The 23457-nt window shown below is 43.6% G+C and overlaps 1 protein-coding gene and 1 pseudogene across 2 annotated transcripts; both read right to left on the reverse strand.

The window, feature by feature from the left end:
* Positions 1-5850: 5850 nt before the first annotated feature.
* Positions 5851-23366, reverse strand: dhx35 (DEAH-box helicase 35). 2 transcript variants are annotated; one of them, XR_003870687.1, is made up of 21 exons: positions 23284-23366; positions 22509-22636; positions 22324-22416; positions 21714-21791; positions 21405-21509; positions 21241-21302; positions 21037-21106; positions 20484-20543; positions 19893-20005; positions 19162-19258; positions 18934-19092; positions 12863-13073; positions 12546-12670; positions 12050-12295; positions 11762-11839; positions 10202-10331; positions 10022-10103; positions 9840-9911; positions 9493-9604; positions 8115-8265; positions 5851-6165 (listed from the first exon to the last, which is right to left on the reverse strand). XR_003870687.1 is itself a non-coding variant. In XM_029723881.1 (20 exons), the coding sequence occupies exons 1-20, from the start codon at positions 23342-23344 to the stop codon at positions 8227-8229; spliced, it is 2121 nt and encodes a 706-aa protein (XP_029579741.1). In that variant the 5' UTR covers positions 23345-23366; the 3' UTR covers positions 5851-8226. The 2 variants fall into 2 exon arrangements, 1 of the variants encoding a protein (XP_029579741.1); XM_029723881.1 differs by having other exon boundaries at positions 5851-8265.
* On the reverse strand, positions 7785-7888 carry LOC115169029 (uncharacterized; annotated as a pseudogene).
* Positions 23367-23457: the final 91 nt, after the last annotated feature.

Raw genomic sequence — 23457 nt, forward strand, 5'->3', positions numbered from 1 at the left:
CCCCCTGGCCTTTATTGATCCCTCATCTCTGAAGTACTTCCTGCCCTAATGCCATTAATACCATGAAACACAGACCCTTATCACCAGCCACTTTAAGGACCATTGGCTGGCTTGGGCCTGGATGTGTGTCACAATATTATCCCAATATCAGACTTCCTGTATTTAACCAGGGAAAGATTCTAGCTGGTATTATTGGCATCATTGTGGGGAAATCCTCTTTCTCTGGAATGAATATACAGAGACCCCATCAGAGCTGGCACCCACTGTGACACAAACAGAGAAAAGCTACTGTTATCAACTGGCACGACCCACTAAAGAAAACATTACCTCCTACAAGCTCCCTCTTAGGTGAATCTAGAATAAAACCCACAACACACTTAAGCCTACTGATAGACATCTGGCTTGAACTGTGAATGAGTAAAGGGACACCATAAACATCTGTTACAAAGTCTAGTAATGCGACCTGACTCTTTTTATTAGGCTTCGCACCCTTTTACAATGCGTTAAGTGATAAACTGACATTTACAGCCAACCCTGCCAAGTTACACAGAGAGGGCAGCGCACAGCACAGAGAAACAGACCGTGAAGTAGCCTAATAACGAGAGGGAGTGGGAGTGAGCACACATTTTCTATTAACACTAGAGAGAGGAGTTGAAGGGGTCGACTGCTACGAGAGGAGTCCTATCTCCAAACACCAATGCGCCCCTCACCGCCACTTACCCCAAACCCAAGTATCAAGCTTCAACCAGAGGAGCTTGACCACCACCTAGTGGTCATGGAATGACACTGCCGCGACGCCCCACTCCAGACACATTAATCATGACCAAGGGAGTGTAAAATTCAATCGGCTCCTTCCATCCATTTCGAGTGTAGCAGACTGAAGGCCGGCCTTGTAGTGCCTGAGAAAGGAGGGATGAGGGGGGAAAAGAAGAGAAAAAAGGAGGCGCTCCCTACACTTCATCAGGACCCCTACTTCATAACAAATGGAGTGTCTCTCTGGCGGAGGAGTGCCATCAGAAACGCGCGTTCTCTCTATCCATTTCATTCCGGCGCTGGAGGAAGGGTCAGGGAGGGAGCAGTGGGTGCGCGTCGTGCTCTCCGCTCCCCCGCTTCCCCAGTCACACAGTAAACTACCTTTTAGGAATTGTTTCTCAATAAGAAATGATCAGTCCATTTATCTGCGCCAGGCGGGCCTGTCTTCTCACCCAGACCTCCAATATTTTTCGTTTGACCTGATCAGGGCTATAAACTAGACCGAGACACTTTCAATTTGTCACCCGGGGAGCCCACTAACCAGCCTCGCACAATTGATTGCATCCACCATTCCAAATGTAAAAACTCCTCCCGCGGTTGAAATCCTTTCTGGTCTTTTCCTTTTTTCTTCCTTTTCATTTTATTTTCTCTACTACTTAACATTTATGGCAAAATGTTACAAGCCCTCCGCCCAGTCCATCCCACCATGTCCTTTACAGGCTTCAAAAGCCCGTGGAAACTGAAGTCTGCTTTGTAGTGTATGTTGTCTATTTAAGATCCACTTTCACCGTTTTTGAAGATATATTTATTTTTAAGCAATGCAAACTGTGAGAAGAATTCAGTCCTTCAATTATATAATATTTTATAGAGATCGATCATTTGGAATATAATATAGTGTCCATTAGTGACTACGCAGTATGTATGAGGCAGTACTGGTAAGATCTTACACAATCCTCAGCTAAACGGTTTTTTTTGCGCACGAGGTTAATTAAACAGGTCAATAGTTCTTCCTGGGAATACAACAGCTCTCACGCTCACTTGGTCATAACAGAGCAGAACGTAAAATGTTATTTGAACTATTATTCAACAGTATTAACCCTCTGCACATGTCTGGGCCCTTTGACTCTGGCCATTTATTAGAATATGTTAATGTGTGGCCAAACAGGATGGAAGACCATCATGTGAGTGGTTATATTTGCCAATGTGTTGCCACAGGTTTACCATCTAGGTCTAGGATGTCAACGAAATGTGTCAGTCCCCCCCTACTCCTAGACACTTCTCATAGCCATAGCTCTGGAGGAATGATCTGATGGGTACTGCCTCTCCGTATGCAACTTAACTTACACCCATACCTAAGAAAAGGGTCAGCTGTAATGAAACTTCTCATCCCCCAACTCAGATTTAACTCAAATTCTTCAGCATTTGTACATTTTTACAACAGCTGTCCTTTCCTTACAAGAGATGAAAAACAAACTGATAGGAAGATAAAATAATCTCAGCACCCTGGCAAGACTCCAGCTCAACTAACCTGCTGTATATTATTGATCAACTGACATATTGTTTATACAATTACATGTTCATAGTGACAAAAAAAACATGTAGGTGTTGACGTGGACACTTCTCGCTTGAATGACCAAGACAGATAGGAAAAAAGAACCAGATGTTTTCTTTCAAAACACGTGTAAACTTTGAACAGGGGTAGGCCTTAATTCCAACCTAAACATGACATGCCTCCCCTCCAGAACACTATCACTGTTAAACATTCTTCAAATGGACTCAAAACACGTCAATGATTGTTTAAATGAAGGCCTAAAACACGGAAAGGAAGACAGTGGACCTAACACACACAACCTGTTCAAACTGCTGCCTCGTCTAAATCCCGTGGTCCAATAGGCTTCTATGAATCACTAACAGATGTGGCTGTCACTCCTCCTGTCATCCCACGGTTGGAGAACTAGAATGGGCAACTGAGTGGAACTGGAAAACAGGTTTGGTAATACTGTTTTACACACCCGAACACCTAGATGTAGGCTGAAGCAGAATTGGAGCCTAGATCAAGGACAGAGAGGGGCGACTCCTTTGTAGCCTAGACACTGAGGTAGAATATCCCATCAACAGGGTTGGGATGACAACTGTCGAGATAACTTCTTATCAATAGGGCTATAAGTGATATTGAAGTGAGATACCTTTAGAGACAGTAAATCTTCTTTAGATGAGGGAGCGTAGACATCTTTGAAATGTTGAGAACACACATGGGGCTCATCAGGTTACCAGTTTGTTGTAGGACTACCAGCTCCATCCCTTCACCTTGGCTTGGACAGCATCTGCCAGACTGCCAACAAGCATGGTTATTTTTAACTAGGCTACTCATCATAGAATGATCATTAAAGCTAATGGTTATTGTCCTTATTCCAATTAGGCTAGTGGCCAGTTAGCGCCTTGCAGCATCTTGTTTGTTTGGTCAAAAGTGAATTAAAATAATTGTAAATGAGGAGGAACCCTGTTTACTCTTGATAAGTATTAGGCTACTGTTTAACATTTTTATTGAATTCGGGGGGGGTAGCCCTGACCAGGACTCAAACCTGGGTACAGGGGCTGTCAAGTTACCACCTTTACGATTACACCAAGCGGTCCCTGTTGATGAGGTGATTACCCCCTTCCCTCGGGTGATTACCCCCTTCCCTCGGGAGATTACCCCCTTCCCTCGGGAGATTACCCCCTTCCCTCGGGAGATTACCCCCTTCCCTCAGGAAAGCGTGTCCCCAAATGTATCGATACTAAATCCCTAGAACTGAGACGATAAGTGATTATCGACACATCATACCGGTGACTTATCGCAGGCAATTTGCTGATATGGCTCATTACGATAAGAAGCCTATACTAGAGAAATGTGATAATGGGCTATGACCACCCAACCAGCAGTAGTAGTTTAAAGGATAATAAAATATTTAACGGTACAGCACATTGTTATAAAAGTATCATTATATTATTGTCTAACATCACCATTAACTTACACCTGGTGTTTGTTTTTCTGGGTTTCTCTCCAGAACAGAGTGGCCTTTTCACTGTGCAGGCACTACTTTGTCCTTGGAGATGGGTATGGTATCTTTTTGGTTTACAAATTATTTTGCTGGTGATAAAACTATTATGGTCAGCATTTTTCTATATTGAATAAATAATCTAAAATGGGTATTTAAAGTGCATATGCTGTACGGAAGCATTCATGTTGAAAAGCTTTAGGGTTAGGCTAATCATATTTAGCCTACATACATGCCTTTGGTATCTTCCAGGTATTGCAGGGCCATATAAAAGGTTTAACTAGATGGTATACAGTTTATATCAGAAGTGACTTTCATAACAGGTTAAGATAATTTACGCAGCAGGCGTTAAAAAAAGTGTGTTAGGGTAAAGAAAATAAAAACCATACAAGATACAAAAAAGCCTGTTGCCATGACTCCCTCCTTCCACTCCAAGTGGTTGCCAGTACCATCCTTTTAAGAGTCACAACATATTTAAAGTTCATTTCGCAAGTGGTCACATTTTAGTAGAAGACCCACCACTCTGGCTCTCTTTCTCCTCAGACTGGTCTGATAGACTAGACATTACATAGTAAATGTAAATCTGGGATATTGAAATGTCAATATGTTTGTTATGGTTACATAAGACAGAAGGTTACTTAAGGCAAAGATGAAAGGAGGGTGGTTGGTCAGGGTGGACATATGTGAACAGCTAGCAACCCAAAGGTTGCGTGTTCAAATCTCATCACGGACAACATTAAGATTTTAGCAACTGCGTATAACTTTTTAACTAACCCTTCCCCTAACTCTTTAACCTAACACCTAGCCTAGCTAACGGTTAGCCACAACAAATTGTAATTTGTAACATTTCATACATTTTGAAAATTTGTAACATATACGAATTGCCATTGTAATTCGTAACATACCATACAAAACATATCATGCTAAAGCAGTTTCAGATTTACATACAGAATAATACAAAATGCTCTGAGACCAGGTTGCCAGCTTCCCTCAATTCCCAGGAGTCATGAGCACGCTCTTCCCGCAACTGCAAACTGATTGGAGCGCTAAGCGAGGAAGTCAGCCGCACTCTCTCATACTGTCATCTCAGAGAGTTTATTTACATTTCCGCTACCCGCTGTAAGGTTACTCTACCCACATTCCCTTTTACCGCGGTCAGAGATCAATCAACGTGCCAGGTAGATGCCTAAATGCGCGCCCAATATGAAATCATTTGTAACCTTATCAGCCAGACAAAACACCAGGGCCTAACATCAGCCAAATGCCTACCACAATCTCCAATTGCCTAATCGGAGGATAAATCCAGTTGGTTACATTAGTAATTTTACACACTCAAAATACCTGAAGTTGAAACAATACATCTCATTCAGTGTAATTATGAGCATTCCCGTGAAGATTGTCTTTAATGCCAATACAAGGTTGCTTCAAGAATTGTCAGTACATTGTTGGATGAGTAGGGAAAACAGAAAAAGGTTAAAAAAAAAAAAAACTGGACATACTACATTATTAACATGCTGGCATTGTCTCCCATAATAATACTGATTATATTCTTTAAATCTTAAATGGAATAACATCTATCAAAGGAAATACTGGCAGGACTGGAAACCATTCCAGATCAGCTGACTGAACAGTTTACAGTAAAACACTGACACCTGCTGGACAAGTAGACTACAGCACCAGTAATTGAGGACACCAGTAAGTTCACACAGGACTCAGGTGGAGGATGAAGTTTCCCCTAAACACTGATGTAATGGTCATTATAAACTGGGTGGGTCGAGCCCTGAATGCTGATTGGCTGAAAGCTGCAGTACATCAGTATGACAAAACATTTATTTTTACTGCTCTAATTAAAGTTGGTAAACAGTTTATAATAGCAATAAGCACCTCGGGGGTTTGTGATATATAGCCAATATACACCACGGCTAAGGTCTGTGTCCTAGCACTCCGTGTTGCGTCGTACTTAGAACAGCCCTTAGCCGTGGTATATTGACCATATACCACACCCCCTCAGGCCTTATTGCTTTAGTTTAAACCATTTAACAGACACAGACAGGCATAGTTGAGCCCATGACCATACAGCTTTATTTCAAGATGTGGAGGGATACAGCTGCTTAACAGAGCTGGGAAACTACAGACTACAGATTACACTGTGGCTTTGTGACAGACGCATTAAGATTCTCAGCACAGAGGAACATCAGTCATCTCACAGGCAACTACATTTGTGCAAATCTACATTGTGATCTTAGCAGTATTCTTAATAGACTACCATTTAACATGCAAGAGTATTTCACTTGTAGTCATCCTACTATTCAGATTGCATTGGATCATCTATGGTATGTTAGTTTTCCAGAGTTCAGAGGCAGTTATATTGTACCTAGAAAGGACAAGGAATTGAAAGTTAAAACCATGCAGACTTAAGTCAATAAAGGACAGTAACCTTACTGAAATGAAAGCAGGTCCTATGGTTTTGTTTGTTTTCTTACTCTAAAGCTTTGGGGGTAATTTTTCCCCCTAATAATAATAGTACTCCCAGAGAAAAACAAAGAAAATAAGGAAGAGCAAATCAAGCCAGGAGCAGGGGTTGTTGTAATATATGGGGTGAAACGTAGTTAAAATGGGCCAGTGCTATCCGGTATCCTTCGGACGTCCCTACCCCCCCATTGAAGTTAAAGTGTAAAATGTTAAGGTTATGGGTTGGGACATCCAAAGGAACCAAGATAGCAGTGACCCATAAAAATGTGTGCCTTCCTTTCTGTTGAAGATTACTGGTCTTGACACAGACAATGGTGTACAAAAGAACAACTGATTTATGCAAACCACAACCAATGGTGATATAGGGAAACAGTGGTGGGCCGAAGAGAAATGGCTCAAAAAGATAAAATGCTTACATTTTTTAGGCTTCATATGCATGTCTGAATGCACTTATTCGTATGGAAAAATGGCACTTACATTTTTCAGTTTTGATTGCTTCTTTTGCACTTAAAATGCTTGATGGGTTATTTGCACATTTCATACCAAAATGAAATGTGAAATATGGTTAGATCATTTGGCACAGAACGGTTAAAAAGGCCACTATGTTTGAGATAGACAGTAGTAAAGAGTTGTAGAGTAACTGTCTAAAAGCAAAGAGGTCTTTTTCACAGTAATAACCCAGAACGCTACATTCTGTGTCGACACATCAAATCCTAAATGGAATTTCCATCTGTGGCACAAGCTTATAGATCTGTGCCACTGAGTCAAAACACTTATGATTGAAGATTGCAGGGTTCTCCAACTCTGGTCCTGGAGAGCCATTAGGTGTGCAGGCTTTTGTTCCAGCCCTAACACTTCTGGTTTAGCTAAACGTGATCCAGACTAAAGACCATGAGTAGTTTATTGTGTTGGGGCTGGGTTGGAACAAAACCCTGCTGTTCCCGTATCTCTCCAGGAGTGGAGTTGGGGATTCCTGTTCTAGAGAGACAAGTATTGGAAAAAGGAGAGCGCTAGCCTTGGTACTGACAGCTACAGTAGGATGAGACTAGCACCCAGTCTAGGGGAGGAGCAAATTATTATAAAATAAAATACACTTTTTTTTTTGTGCCCCCCACCCCCTCAAAAAAAACTTTCACATCCTCACACTCAGTCTTCGTTTATTTACCGCGCCATGCCACGACGTAAAAACAGAGGCTGGAATTCAAATCAAACCCCCCATAGCAATGTTTACACAGCATCTTGGTTTTACAAATTACTGCACATATACACACACACAGATTATCTTAAACTGGAAGCATCTACCTGTGGAGTCTAGCTGGTGTTGGTAGGGATTTTATTTGACCATGGGGAAAAAGAGCTACTGCGTAAATACTACAGGGTTCGATTGAATTGAGCCCAAAGCCATAAAAAAATAACCATGGAACCAAGGACCAGGTATGGTACCCCCATTCCCTGGACCCGAGCCTGCTCTGTCTCTATATGTACAGGTGTGGATGGGACCTGGCCTATCTGGCCATGCTGGAAAGGACAGAACTATGGAGCTCTCCAACCATACTATATCTATCAGACATTAAACTGATAAGAACAGATCCTACATTTGATCTTAGCCAAAACGCAGAAGGGGGGGGTCCCCTAACCCTTCAGTAAATTCAGAACAAATAGCCCATGTACATGCTCATTTGTTCTGTCCGTTTCAGAATGGCCCTCTAGTGACTACCATGTGGAATGTGAAATAAATATATAATACATCTTTGTACAGGGTGATAAAGGGGAAGAGGGTATCAGAATGGGGATGGGGGGCACAGTGTAGGTTTAGGAGGGGTGTTCTCCTTTCTCCTCTTCGGGTCTTACCCAGTACCCTGCTTCCCATGACTCTGTTCCCCTAACGCTGGTCCTCTCTGGGTGAGGGGTTGGAACCAGGACGTAGTGGTCAGAGTTATGACAGGCGCGGACAGAAACCAGCTCAGAGGACCCTGGATCTCTTGCTGGTTAATGACCCATGCTAACAGATGGGGAGAAGGAGATACAGACAGAGAGAACAAGAGGGATATAAAGTGAATCAGAGACAGACTAAGATAAACCATTGCTGACAGGTGTATAAAATCGAGCACAAAGCCATGCAATCTCCATAGACAAACATTGGCAGTAGAATGGCATTACTGAAGAGCTCAGTGACTTTTAACGTGGCTCCGTCATAGGATGCCACCTTTCCAACAAGTCAGTTTGTCAAATTTCTGCCCTGGTCCACTGTAAGTGCTGTTATTGTGAAGTGGAGACGTCTAGAAGCAAAAATGGCTCAGCCGCAAAGTGGTAGTTCCAAACTGCCTCTGGAAGCAATGTCAGCACAATAACTGTTCGTCAGGAGCTTCATGAAATGGGTTGACATGGCCGAGCAGCCACACACAAGCCTAAGATCACTATGCGCATTGCCAAGCATTGGCTGGAGTGGTGTAAAGCTCAGCGCCATTGGACTCTGGAGCAGTGGAAACGCGTTCTCTGGAGCGATGAATCACGCTTTGCCATCTGGCAGTCTGAAATCTGGGTTGCCAGGAAAATAACTACCTGCCCGAATGTATAGTGCCAACTGTGACGTTTGATGGAGGGGGAATAATGGTCTGGGGCTGTTTCATGGTTCGAGCTAGGCCCCTTAGTTCCAGTGAAGGGAAATCCTTTACGCTACAGCATACAATGACATTCTAGACTATTCTGTACTTCCATCTTTGTGGCAACAGTTTGGGGGAGGCCCTTTCCTGTTTCAGCATGACAATGCCCCGTGCACAAAGCGAGGTCCATTCAGAAATGGTTTGTTGAGAACGGTGTGGAAGAACTTGACTGGCCTGCACAGATCCCTGACCTCAACCCCATCGAACACCTTTAGGATTAATTGGAATGCTGACTGCGGGCCAGGCCTATTCACCTAACATCAGTGCCCGACCTCACTGATGCTCTTGTGGCTGAATGCAAGCAAGTCCCCGCAGCAATGTTCCAACATCTGGTGGAAAGCCTTCCCAGAAGAGTAGAGGCTGTCATAGCAGCAAAGGGGGTCCAACTCCATTTTAATGCCCATGATTTTGGAATGAGATGTTAGACAAGCAGGTGGACTTTTGGTCATGTAGTGTACATACATACCCCTAATATGTTATGGGAGTGCTTTTTTTATTTTCTTCTCAGAACAAACAAGCGAGAACAAAAAGAGTAGAGTATTAGAAAGACAGTGTTTTTCTCCTACCTTAGCCTGCTTGTAAAAGTGGGGAGCAAGCTCGACCAACCAGGAGGACTCTACAGCTGTGACATCACGCATGTAGTACTTAGAGGTCTGCACGACTTCATTGAAGACAACCCTGGGGGAGGACAAGGCAGTGTTAGACGCATATATCTAGGGGATTCATTCCTCTCCTCTGAGACACCCAGACATATTTCATCTATTCCAGAGCTCGAACACCCGATTCAGTCAACTATTCATTATGCCCTTGAGTAGATGAATCAGCTGAGCTAGTTTAGGGCTACAACAACATCTGGGGTCCCTGGGGAGAGGTTTGAGAACCCTTGGACCAAATGTAAAACCCAAATTCTCACCACTTCGTAGGCTTCTCTCCAAACAGCACAGAGTTGGGATGGATGTGAAGCTCTCTGTCATCCCGTAGAGTCCTGGGAAACAGAAGGTGTGAGTAGGGGATGAATTAACTGTAGACATTGAGCTTAGTTAAGGCAAAAGCAATGAGCAACAGACGATAGTGTTTCAGGTAGTTGGTAGTCACCTGTAGGACCCTGAGTGGTGCATGCGGGCAGCGTTGGCAAAAAACCCAGACACAATGCATCTCAGGATCACATCCGGGTCACCTGGACAAGACAAAAACACAATTTCCTGTTCAATTTGAACACCGTAAAGAGGTACAGATATAGGATACAAACAGGACAGAAATGTGGGGTATACGCACCTTCGCTGGAGGTGCGTGGCACCTTGAATTTATTCATGAGTCGTCTGAGCTGTTCTCGTACAGTCATGGCGCGCTGCAGACCCTTGTAGTTGAGAAAGTGTTCCTGACACCACTGAGAGCTCTTCTGGTGCTAGAGGGATGAGAGGGGGTAGAGACAAACCAGTTTTAGGTTTTATTCCCTCTGGAAAATAACAAGGGTACTTACAATGAACAAAAATAAACATGTAAAGTGTTGGTCCCATGTTTCATGAGCTAAAATCCCAGAAAATGTTCCATATGCACAAAAAGCTTATTTCTCTCAAATTTTGTGCACAAATTTGTTTACATCCCTGTTAGTGAGCATTTCTCCTTTGCTAAGAAAATCCACCCACCTGACAGGTGTGGCATATCAAGCAGCTGATTAAACATGATCATTACACAGGTGCACCTTGTGCTGGGGATACTAAAAGGCCACTCTAAAATGTGCAATTTTGTCACAGAACACAATGCCACAGATGTCTCAAGTTGAGGAAGCATGCAATTGGCATGCTGACTGCAGGAATGTCCACCAGAGCTGTTGCCAGAGATTTGAATGTTAATTTCTCTACCATAAGCTACCTCCAACATCGTTTTTCGAAAATGTGTCCATACGTCCAACCGGCCTTACAACCACAGACCACGTAGTAACCACACCAGCCCAGGATTCCACATCCGGCTTCTTCACTTGCGGGAACGTCTGAGAACAGCCACCCTGACAGCTGATGAAGCCTGCACACTCACCAGATATGTCACCCATTGAGCACGTTTGGAATGCTCTGGATCAACATGTAAGACGGCGTGTTGCAGTTCCCACTAATATCCAGCAACTTTGCACTGCCATTGAGGAGGAGTGGGACAACATTCCACAGCATGATCAATTCTATGCAAAGGAGATATGCCGCGCTGCACGAGGCAAATGGTGGTGACACCAGATTTCTGATCCACACCCCAACCTTTAAGGTATCTGTATGCATAACTGTATTCCCAGTCATGTGAAATCCATAGATTAGGGCCTAATGAATTTATTTAAAATGACTGATGTCCTTATATTTTTTTTTTTTTGCCTTTACCTCCCTTATCTCACATCATTTGCTCACATTGTATATAGTCTTATTTTTTTTCTACTGTATTATTGACTGTATGTTGTTTACTCCATGTGTAACTCTGTGTTGTTGTATGTTGTCGAACTGCTTTGCTTTATCTTGGCCAGGTCGCAATTGTAAATGAGAACTTGTTCTCAACTTGCCTACCTGGTTAAATAAAGGTGAAATAAAATAAATAAATAAATAAAATATGTAAAATCTTTGAAATTGTTGCATGCTGCGTTTATATTTTTGTTCAGTATAGTTTTCAGAAATGCAAATGCTTAGTAAAGCTGATCTTTAGCGCCAAGACCTGAAAAGATATCAATCTAAAATATTATATCATTCATCAGAGTGCTTTGCTGTTCATGGACCATCTTCACATAAAAAGATTCAGGTTGTTCACTGCTAAACGGAAGGCTTCATTCCCAGCAGTGGCCCCTACAGTGGCAGTGCCCACCTTGATGAAGGCTTCGTACACATTGAGCATGGTGAGATGATCTCCTTCCGCCACAGCAAACTTGCGATGCTCACGCGCCTATGGAGGAGGGAGGAGGATGGGAGCAGAGAGAGAAAGAGAGACATGCAGACAGAGAGGGAGACGAGAGGTGATTAGGATGGTAGATGCCGTGCTTCTCAGACACAGGTAAAAGCTTTGGAGTCTCGAAGGACAGAGACAGACATACAGATCTGCACAACAGAACATTTTAGACTGGGCATTCAACATGACGACATCTGCAACACTCACCGCTGGTTTCTTCTGATTGGCTGGCACCATGAAGATGTTTTGGATCTGCATCATGGCTGCTATGGTAACGATCTCCTTGGAACAGCCAAAGTTTCCTGACTCCAGCAGCATCTTGGCAAACATGGGGCTGAGGGGGAACTCTGCCATACGCACGCCCATAGGGTCAGTCAGACGACCATACTGGTCCAGACCCCCCAGGGCGTAGAGCAGCTCCAGGGCTTGGACCATGGACTGGGCTGGAGGAGGCTAGAGTGGGAACAATTATAAAGTTAGTTTAATACGCAGGCCATCAAAGTTAATAATTTGTTGACAACCAGTCTTGGTGCTCTTTGAGTCAATTCACCATCTTTCAGAATTGTGTGCCTTATATAGTGCTCTTAATCTTATGTACAGACTACTTCAGCATCTGATCAAATTCCAAAAGATTTTAGATCTGAGTAAACCCGAGATTACAGTGCTCAAAACAAAGTACACACATTGTATTGGATGGACTCACAGAGAGGAAGCTGAATCGCAGCACATTGTCTATGCCCAGAGCTTTGAGCTGCAGGATGACAGGGGCCAGGTTGGTACGCTGCATCTCGGGAACCGTGGATGCAGGCAGCTTCTCAAAATCCTCCTCTAGAGCACACAGACAGGTCAGAACACACACCGCAGTACAAGGCTGCCTTCCACACCCTTCCCCTGCTGTCATTCACTCTCCATTGTTGATCTGAGCAAGCTTAGAGCCACCTTGACACTTTTTTCCCCCTCACCGATGGCCTTTTCCGATAACACACACACAGAGACCCCCCCTCCCTCACACATACACACCTGTGTATAGTCTGAAGCACTTCCCGGCTCGGTTGCGTCCCCCTCGTCCTGCCCTCTGACTGGCTGAGGCCTTGGAGATGGGCGTGACCACCAGCGACTCGATGGCAGTGCAAGGATTGTACGCCCGCAGCTTGACAAACGCACAGTCGATCACAAACACGATGCCGTTGATGGTGATGGACGTCTCTGCTATGTTAGTGGCCACCACCACCTTAGAGAACCAGAGAGAGCACTTTAACATAGACCGCCCACTCCTATACATCCAATACAAGGCTTTGCAACGGGGAATTGTACATCGTGAATTGACTATAAAGCACATGCATCAGCCACTCTGATAGATCATTTCATCCTGTGGCAAAAAGTGTTTTCATCGCTTGGTACTCTTCAGGAAGCTTACTGTATACCCATTATTGTCCTATGTCCAAGCGGAGGTATAAAAGCATTCTTTGACACAAACTCCAATCTGGCCATCTGAGGGCTTGACATTAACTTTTTTTTTGCCACTTGTCCTTCAGATAATTAGGACAGACGTTTTACTTGTCCAAATCACCCGTCACGTTACCCCCACCCCTGGAAAAGGGTCTCCAACACCAACACCAGCCCGCGGGCCGACAGTTGGCTAACCCTGCTGTAGATTATGCACAAATGTTAAAAAATGCAATTAGCAGGAAAACACCGTTCTCAAAAGCCCACAGATTAATATATCAGTTCGAAATTAAGGGGAGATCTATTGATGCATCAACTAGCATGGTTTACTAATACAGTGATGGAAAAAAATATTTGATCCCCTGCTGATTTTGTACATTTGCCCATTGACAAAGAAAAGATCAGTCAATGATTTTTATGGTAGGTTTATTTGAACAGTGAGAGACAGAATAACAACAAAAAAATCCAGAAAAACACATGTCAAAAATGTTATAAATTGATTTGCATTTTAATGAGGGAAATAAGTATTTGACCCCCTCTCTATCAGAAAGATTTCTGGCTCCCAGGTGTCTTTTATACAGGTAACGAGCTAAGATTAGGAGCACACTCTTAAAGGGAGTGTTCCTAATCTCAGTTTGTTACCTGTATAAAAGACACCTGTCCACAGAAGCAATCAATCAATCAGATTCCAAACTCTCCACCATGGCCAAGACCAAAGAGCTCTCCAAGGATGTCAGGGACAAGATTGTAGACATACACAAGGCTGGAATGGGCTACAAGACCATCGCCAAGCAGCTTGGTGAGGTGACAACAGTTGGTGCGATTCTTCGCAAATGGAAGAAACACAAAAGAACTGTCAATCTCCCTCGGCCTGGGGCTCTATGCAAGATCTCACCTCGTGGAGTTGCAATGATCATGAGAACGGTGAGGAATCAGCCCAGAACTACACGGGAGGATCTTGTCAATGATCTCAAGGCAGCTGGGACCATAGTCACCAAGAAAACAATTGGTAACACACTACGCCGTGAAGGACTGAAATCCTGCAGCAAGGTCCCCCTGCTCAAGAAAGCACATATACATGCCCATCTGAAGTTTGCCAACGAACATCTGAATGATTTAGAGGACAACTGGGTGAAAGTGTTGTGGTCAGATGAGACCAAAATGGAGCTCTTTGGCATCAACTCAACTCGCCGTCTTTGGAGGAGGAGGAATGCTGCCTATGACCCCAAGAACACCATCCCCACCGTCAAACATGGAGGTGGAAACATTATGTTTTCAGGGTGTTTTTCTGCTAAGGGGACAGGACAACTTCACCGCATCAAAGGGACGATGGACGGGGCCATGAACCGTAAAATCTTGAGTGAGAACCTCCTTCCCTCAGCCAGGGCATTGAAAATGGGTCGTGGATGGGTATTCCAGCATGACAATGACCCAAAACACACGGCCAAGGCAACACGGGAGTGGCTCAAGAAGAAGCACATTAAGGTCCTGGAGTGGCCTAGCCAGTCTCCAGACCTTAATACCATACAAAATCTGTGGAGGGAGCTGAAGGTTCGAGTTGCCAAACGTCAGCCTCGAAACCTTAATGACTTGGAGAAGATCTGCAAAGAGGAGTGGGACAAAATCCCTCCTGAGATGTGTGCAAACCTGGTGGCCAACTACAAGAAATGTCTGACCTCTGATTGCCACCAAGTACTAAGTCATGTTTTGCAGAGGGGTCAAATACTTATTTCCCTCATTAAAATGCAAATCATTTTATAACATTTTTGACATGCGGTTTTCTGGATTTTTTGTTGTTATTCTGTCTCTCACTGTTCAAATAAACCTACCATTAAAATTATAGACTGGTCATTTCTTTATCAGTGGGCAAACGTACAAAATCAGCTGGGGATCAAATACTTTTCTCCCCCACTGTATGACTAGGATAATCATCAACTAGCATGGTTTACTAACATGACTAGGATTATCATCAACTAGCATGGTTTACTAACATGACTAGGATTATCATCAACTAGCATGGTTTACTAACATGACTAGGATTATCATCAACTAGCATGGTTTACTAATATGACTAGGATTATCATCAACTAGCATGGTTTACTAATATGACTAGGATTATCATCAACTAGCATGGTTTACTAATATGACTAGGATTATCATCAACTAGCATGGTTTACTAATATGACTAGGATTATCATCAACTAGCATGGTTTACTAACATGACTAGGATTATCATCAACTAGCATGGTTTACTAACATGACTAGGATTATCATCAACTAGCATGGTTTACTAACATGACTAGGATTATCATCAACTAGCATGGTTTACTAACATGACTAGGATTATCATCAACTAGCATGGTTTACTAATATGACTAGGATTATCATCAACTAGCATGGTTTACTAATATGACTAGGATTATCATCAACTAGCATGGTTTACTAATATGACTAGGATTATCATCAACTAGCATGGTTTACTAATATGACTAGGATTATCATCAACTAGCATGGTTTACTAACATGACTAGGATTATCATCAACTAGCATGGTTTACTAACATGACTAGGATTATCATCAACTAGCATGGTTTACTAATATGACTAGGATTATCATCAACTAGCATGGTTTACTAATATGACTAGGATTATCATCAACTAGCATGGTTTACTAATATGACTAGGATTATGCCTTTGGCTGCTGGACAATAAAATAACATTGATTTAAAACCAATAGAACATTCCGGTTAGAGAAATACTGGTTTCAATGTCATATTAAGTGTTATAAAATACACTACATGACCAAAAGTATGTTGACACCTGCTTGTCTAACATCTCATTCCAAAATCATGGGCATTAAAATGGAGTTGGACCCCCTTCGCTGCTATAACAGCCTCTACTCTTCTGGGAAGGCTTTCCACTAGATGTGGGAACATTGCAGCGGGGACTTGCTTCCATTCAGCCACAAGAGCATTAGTGAAGTAGGGCACTGATGTTGGGAGACTAGGCCTGGCCCACAGTCTGCGTTCAAATTCATCCCAAAGGTGTCCGATGGAGTTAAGGTCAGGGCTCTGTGCAGGCCAGTCAAGTTCTTCCACACCCATCTTGACAAACCATTTCTGAATGCACCTCACTTTGTGCATGGTCATGCTGAAACAGGAAAGGGCCTCCCCCGCACTGTTGCCACAAAGATGGAAGTACAGAATCTTCTAGAATGTCATTGTATGCTGTAGCGTAAAGGATTTCCCTTCACTGGAACCATAAAAAACAGCCCCAGACCATTATTCCTCCTCCACAAAACTTCACAGTTGGCACTATGTGTTCGGGCAGGTAGCGTTCCCCTGGCAGCCGCTAAAACCAGATTTGTCTGTCAGACTGCCAGATGGCAAAGCGTGATTCATCACTCCAGAGAACAGGTTTCCACTGCTCCAGAGTCCAATGGCGGCGAGCTTTACACCTCTCCAGCCCGACGCTTGGCATTGCGCATGGTGATTTTAGGCTTGTGTGCGGCTGCTCGGCCATGTCAACCCAATTCATGATGCTCCCGACGAACAGTTATTGTGCTGACGTTGCTTCCAGAGGCAGTTAGGAACTCGTAGCGAGTGTTGCAACTGAGGACAGACAATATTTACGCACTTCAGCACTCGGCGGTCCCGTTCTGTGAGTTTGTGTGGCGCTAGCAGGGCAGAAATTTGACGAACTGACTAGTTGGGAAGGTGGCATCCGATGATGGTGCAACGTTGAAATTCACTGAGCTCTTCAGTACAGGCCATTCTACTGCCAAAGTGTGTCTATGGAGATTGCATGCCTGTGTGCTCAATTTTATACACCTGTCAGCAATAGGTGTGGCTGAAATAGCAGAATGCACTAATTTGAAAGGATGTCCACATACATTTGGCCATGTAGAGTAATTCCCTCAACATTTCTATGGTCGTATTTTAGGCTAGGCTACTTTGAAACAAGGTAAGACATGCTTCATAAAATGACAAACTTAATTGTTTAAAACCTGGATGTTTTATGGTTAAATAGTTTCAACATGATGACTGCCTCCGCTAACGTGACCATTTGATCTGAACACTACCGTGCCTCGAGTATGTCAACAGAATCAACTAGCATTATTTTTATTCTGTACAGGTTTCCTTCATTTCACGGTCATTTACATTAGTATTGTGGAATAATTACAATGTTGTGGATTTGATCCATCCTCAGCGTTCTCCTGTCACAGCCATTAAACACCAACTGTTTTAAAGTCACCACTGGCCTCATGGTGAAATCCCTGAGTGGTTTCCTTCCTCTCCGGCAACTGAGTAAGGCCCCTGTGTCCTTGAAGTGACTGGGTATATTGATACACCATCCAAAGTGTAATTAATAACTTCACCATGTTCAAAAGGGATATTCAATGTCTGCTTTTTAAAATTTACCAATAGGTCTGACTTTAACTGACTTGTCCGGAAGGGCCCATACAGATCCGAACGCGACTGCTGCAGTAGAGCGACATTTTATAATTTATGCTGCTGCTCTTGCTTTTCACAAGAGCGGTGCTTTCTCTTGGTCAATCATAAGTCATCAAAGCAGCAATAGGCTACAATCATAGAGCATCACTCAGTGTGTGGCAAAAGTTAGGAGATATCAAATAAGTGAAAGATGGAATTAAAATAACAGAATAAAAAAGAGAAGGATAGGCTACAACGACCAAGAGCAAACAGGTAGACAGGCTGCGACTTAATATTCTGAATGTAGTTATTTGTAACTGAGATGAGAAAGTGTATGAACTGCAGCATCAGTTAGCCTAGCTAGATAGCTTAACTAGCTTCTCCAGGTTCGATGCAGTCCAAGACAGGTACTATGAAATCATATTTGATGATAAATAACCTAGCTATGGCAGTCCTTAGTCTATTATAGCGCGAGTCAACTTGGTTGGTTGCTGTCTCTCCTCCCCTTGTCAGTCGCTCACAGTCTGCCCCCTCCCCCATCTGATAGAGTGGTACCTCTCTCCCTCCTCTTGTGCTTTATCAGATCTGGTTAATAAAGTAGCTTTTCTGCTGCTTTGTTCACTCGGAGCAGACTGGAATCCACCTAGGACAATATGGAACGTGTCTAGATGTCCTCAGGTCCGTTCGGAACGCGTTTCCCTATATTTAAAAACATTATGCATATCGGGTCCGGGTGGGAAATACCCAGGTCCATTTCAGAACCGGCCCAACTTTTTGGATCCGTGAAGACCACTAGTGTGATATCTTTTTGAAGGCACTGTAGGCTTTTTTATTAGCCTCTCTGATCAGAGTAATTGTTTGATATTGGGATGTGTGATTTTTTTTTATTTATTGTCCATTAGGACAACCTAAATCTATATTCTTCTTGTCCGACAATAAATAAATCTATCTATTTGTTTTTACTTGTCCTGGACAAGAGGACAAGCCTTTATGTTGGACCCTGCATCTCTTTAGGACGCTGATAGTGATACATGCATCATATGCAGTACCCCTAGACCAGCTCTCACCAACCCTAGTCCTGGAGAACTAGAAGGTGTGCAGGCTTTTGCGCCAACCCAGTAACAAAACAACTAATTTAACATTCCATTGATCAGGGTTGATGACCACTGCGTAGGGACATTGGGACGGAACACAGAGGCAGATTGAAATTCACCTTGCGGACAGTAGGGGGCGTCCTCTCAAACACCTTCATCTGGTCAGTGTAGGGCAGGCCTGCATACATGGGCAGCACCTTGAGGTATTTCTTCATGCCGAGACGGCCCAGAGCTCTGGCCTGCTCCTGGAGCAGAGACACCACCTTCTCCACTTCCTCCTATAGGACACACACAGGTCACATGACAACAAGTAACCAGCTCAAAATCAAACCGTAAGAGAAACACACCTGTCCAGTGAGGAATGCCAGAACATCTCCATCATCCTCAGTCTCATGGATCTTCAGCACCGTCTCCACTGTGGCCTTCACATAGTCTGGGACTGGGCTGGGGACAAAGAGATAGGGGAGACAGTGTATAATGACTGGGCTGGGGACAAAGAGATAGGGGAGACAGTGTATAATGACTGGGCTAGGGACAGAGAGATAGGGGAGACAGTGTATAATGACTGGGCTGGGGACAGAGAGATAGGGGAGACAGTGTATAATGACTGGGCTGGGGACAGAGAGATAGGGGAGACAGTGTATAATGACTGGGCTGGGGACAGAGAGATAGGGGAGACAGTGTATAATGACTGGGCTGGGGACAGAGAGATAGGGGAGACAGTGTATAATGACTGGGCTGGGGACAGAGAGATAGGGGAGACAGTGTATAATGACTGGGCTGGGGACAGAGAGATAGGGGAGACAGTGTATAATGACTGGGCTGGGGACAGAGAGATAGGGGAGACAGTGTATAATGACTGGGCTGGGGACAGAGAGATAGGGGAGACAGTGTATAATGACTGGGCTGGGGACAGAGAGAAAGAGAGCGCAGACAATGTGAGGAGATGCTCAACTCAGTCTGTCCTGAGCTTGATTAACTCGGACACCAATGAAACATTAAAGATGTGGGGCTGTAGAATGTGATCATATGGGACAGGTTTGGAGACAGAAGAGACGCTCAGAATTCCATGGAATACCTGACAGTGTAGAAGACGTCAACAGGGAAGGTGCGTCCCTCCACCGTCAGAATTCCACACGTATCCTTGTTAGGATCTCCAGTCTCATTCAGGTTAAAGAACTCTTGGAATTTCTGCAGCCAAGGTGATAACATAGGAGTGGGTTAGATGTAGCCAGGTAAACAGGCTTGTGACTGGCATGACCACAACAAAGGAGTTGTTTGTTTCCAAGACAAAATAGATATTTTACCCAACTGTATTTGAAAATGTGAAATGTAAATGTCACTAAAGCGAGATTCGACTGAGCTACACAGGGAACAGTATTACTACAGCAATTCTGAAAAATTCCTATGAAGCAAAAATTGCTGAGTTGGCCAACATAAAAACCATTTCTGCACAAGACAAAAAAAAAAATACAGCCTGATGTCCCATCTGGCTTGCTGACTGACGCATTCATGAGTCGACTGCATCTTTGTCTGTCTGCACTACCTTGGTAGTACATTTCAGATGTCAGTGCACTGTGGTCTCTCATGACATCAGCTCATCTCTCCCGGTTCCTTTGTTTCTCTGTACTGAAGCATATCTGTCCATCTTAATGAATCAGATAATCACCTTGGCATCCAGAGTGGCAGAGGCCACTATCAGCCTGAGGTCTCTGCGCTTCTTCTGAATCTAGAGAAAGATGAAACGAGGAGAAAGCTTTATTTAATTGATTTAATAGATTTCAGATGCATTGTAAGCCTAACTGAATGCATGGTCAGTGTAAATACATTACAGTGAAGTAGATAGTGCTGTGAATCCTTAGTTGCTACATTGATTTCTTCACTTATAAATTAAACATACACCCATTGATTCTTGAAGATGACTTATAAATGCCTGATGAGCTTAGTTCAACGGTCGTACCCAATCAGAAACGCAAAATATAAGCTTGTTATACTCCAATGTTTGTAAACAAAGTCAATATAACATTGCAAAGCATCAAAACTCAAGGTTTTATATCATGGATGTCAGTCCTCAGATACATAGCTCTGGCTTTGAATTTAAGAGTGGTTTCATTTCTCCAGGCCGATCCCTCAGCTTTTTACCAAAACATAGGCAGGGTAAACACTTTGCTATCGTTTCAATTAAGGATTCCAGCATTAAAGGAGACATGCACAGAAGCTACCTTCTTTAGCAGGCCGATGGCTATGTCCGTGTAGAGGGTTCTTTCATGGGCCTCGTCGAGCATTAGGACACTGAGGAGGAAAGATAGACAGATCCCTGGGGTTAAAACAGGATGAACCCAGACTATGAATCCACCATTGATATTCAGTCTGAGACTAGTATTGTGTAGCCAATAGTAGGTCAGTTTGTTAGTTAAGTTATTCACCTGTACTTCTTCAGTAGAGGATCAGCCATCATCTCTCTCACCAGCATCCCATCTGTCAGGAACTGAGAGAGAAAAAGAAAATTCACAAAAGGAAAACATCCAATAAAAGGAATTGATGGTACCACTATGTGTCAGGGGACATGGCGACAGGCTGACTGTAGTACCTTAATGCGGGTGGCATGGGGGTCAGAGCAGTCATCAAAGCGAATGGTATAGCCCACCTCATGCCCCAACAGGGCTCCACGCTCTTCTGCCAAACGATTGGCTACCTGACAGGAAGGGAGGGGAAACAACCTCAGTCAGGCAGAACTCTCTCTTAAAAAAGTACCAAAATACAGTTATTTTAATAAAGTTATATTGTTTTTTGCAACTCTTTAAAATGATAAAAGGGGACTATTTGATATTCAGGGCAGTAAGCAGTCCAAAGGGCCAGCAGAGCTTAAGGAGAATGTGAGCGAGATAGGAGTACTTACTGAGATAGCAGCCACTCTACGAGGCTGTGTCACACCAATCACCTTCCCCTCAGCTGCCCAGCCCGCCTCCAGCAAATACTGAGGTGGGGAAAGAAAGGAAGGGGGAAGAGAGAGGGGAAGAGTGGGATGCAGAAGAGCAAGAGAAAGACAGAGGACAAGGAGGAGTGTGAGAGAGAAAGAGAGCGAGGGGCATCAATATAAAGTGTAGGACAGCCTACTCAGCAGAAATTAAGTCCCACTTGATTTGCTCCGAACCCTGGTTGCATAGAAGAGAAAATGGCTAGTAAGCAGCGGACAAGGTCACTCTCCCGCTCCGTGAGAAGGAAGCTGTGTGAAGGGTATCAGTCCACTGCTGCAGTGTCCTGCCTGGAGGCTGTTCTACTGGCTGCAAAACAACTCCGCTTCGCTAGTGGAAGACTGGGGTGTGCATAGTATTCTCCACAGTAATGAGTCAAGTGTTCCCCTACCCCAACTTCTATTTTAATATGTCCTACTTCATGAGAATGGTCAAAACCCTTCATATTTAGTTCGAACTAGCCAGATATGAACTGCTGCTTGAGCCAACTCTGTCCTTGTCAAGCCTGGCTACTGTATATTAGCTTATCCAAACCTGGGGGATCTGTGTAGTCTTCCCACATCCTGTCTCTCCTACGATGATCACTGTCTGGTAACTCTCCACCAAGTAGAGGATGTTGTTTCTGTGCTGAAAACAACATGGCAGACATGTCAACAGGGCTCCTATGATTTTAGTAGAAACAATAAAAAACACTTTACTAATGAGAGTTGATGAGCAACCTTGAAAACAGGAAGTTTCTGTCGCTGCTTCTCGATGGACAACGCGGTGTGAGGGTTGAAAATTATGGGGGAGCCTGTCGTTTCTGTCGTGACATGCCGCTCCTCCGATATCCCAGGGGCCTCCGAACCTTAGAGACAGACGATGATGACGTAGTATAATCAAAGATCGGCGTAAATTCATGATCAACCATAATCAACGTCGCAATGAAACAAATACAACATTGATAAGATGACCTAATACCACAGATTGTTTATCTGCATAGTGAAATACTGCTGACAGCTTGGATTCAGCTAACGTTTACATAACTAACGCCTGATATGATGACAGGCCAGTATAGCTATAGATATATTTTTACTGCAAAGGGACGTGCAAAATCCCCCGTACCTCCTTATTCATAACCGAGCGGGAACCAAATGATAGTAACTAGCTAGCTGGTTAGTTAGCTAGCTACACCCCTTTACACCCTAGCCAATGCGGCTTGACAACGTATATTTTGTCATGTTGGGCAACTTAAATACATTCACAATCCTCAAGATAGCAGTAACTAGTTACTAACGTTACAGTTAACCTGTTAACGTTATAACTATCTATTATCAATGACAATGGACCACAGCAGTAACGTTAGCGATAATAACACAACGCAGGCGGGAAAACACGTTGGTTATCTGCAATAAATGTCTTACGCACTAATTCACATGCACAAATTAATATACGTTTTACGTGAAACGACCAAATGCATGCAATCATTGTCTAATTTAACAATATTGCGCTTACCCGGTTTCCAAAATTTCATCGTGGAGAGGGGGGCCGCCATCTTGGCTTCTACGTCACACATTTTTTTCTAGCCTAATGGTGCGTTCAACACAACTGAGAACAAGGAAAAATACGGGGTCCAATCATGACGCCAGTGATCTTCAGGTCAGAAAGTCGGAGCTCAAGCAAGATGCC

This window comes from Salmo trutta, chromosome 30 (assembly GCF_901001165.1).
Source record: "Salmo trutta chromosome 30, fSalTru1.1, whole genome shotgun sequence".
Taxonomy (NCBI): Eukaryota; Metazoa; Chordata; class Actinopteri; order Salmoniformes; family Salmonidae; genus Salmo; species Salmo trutta.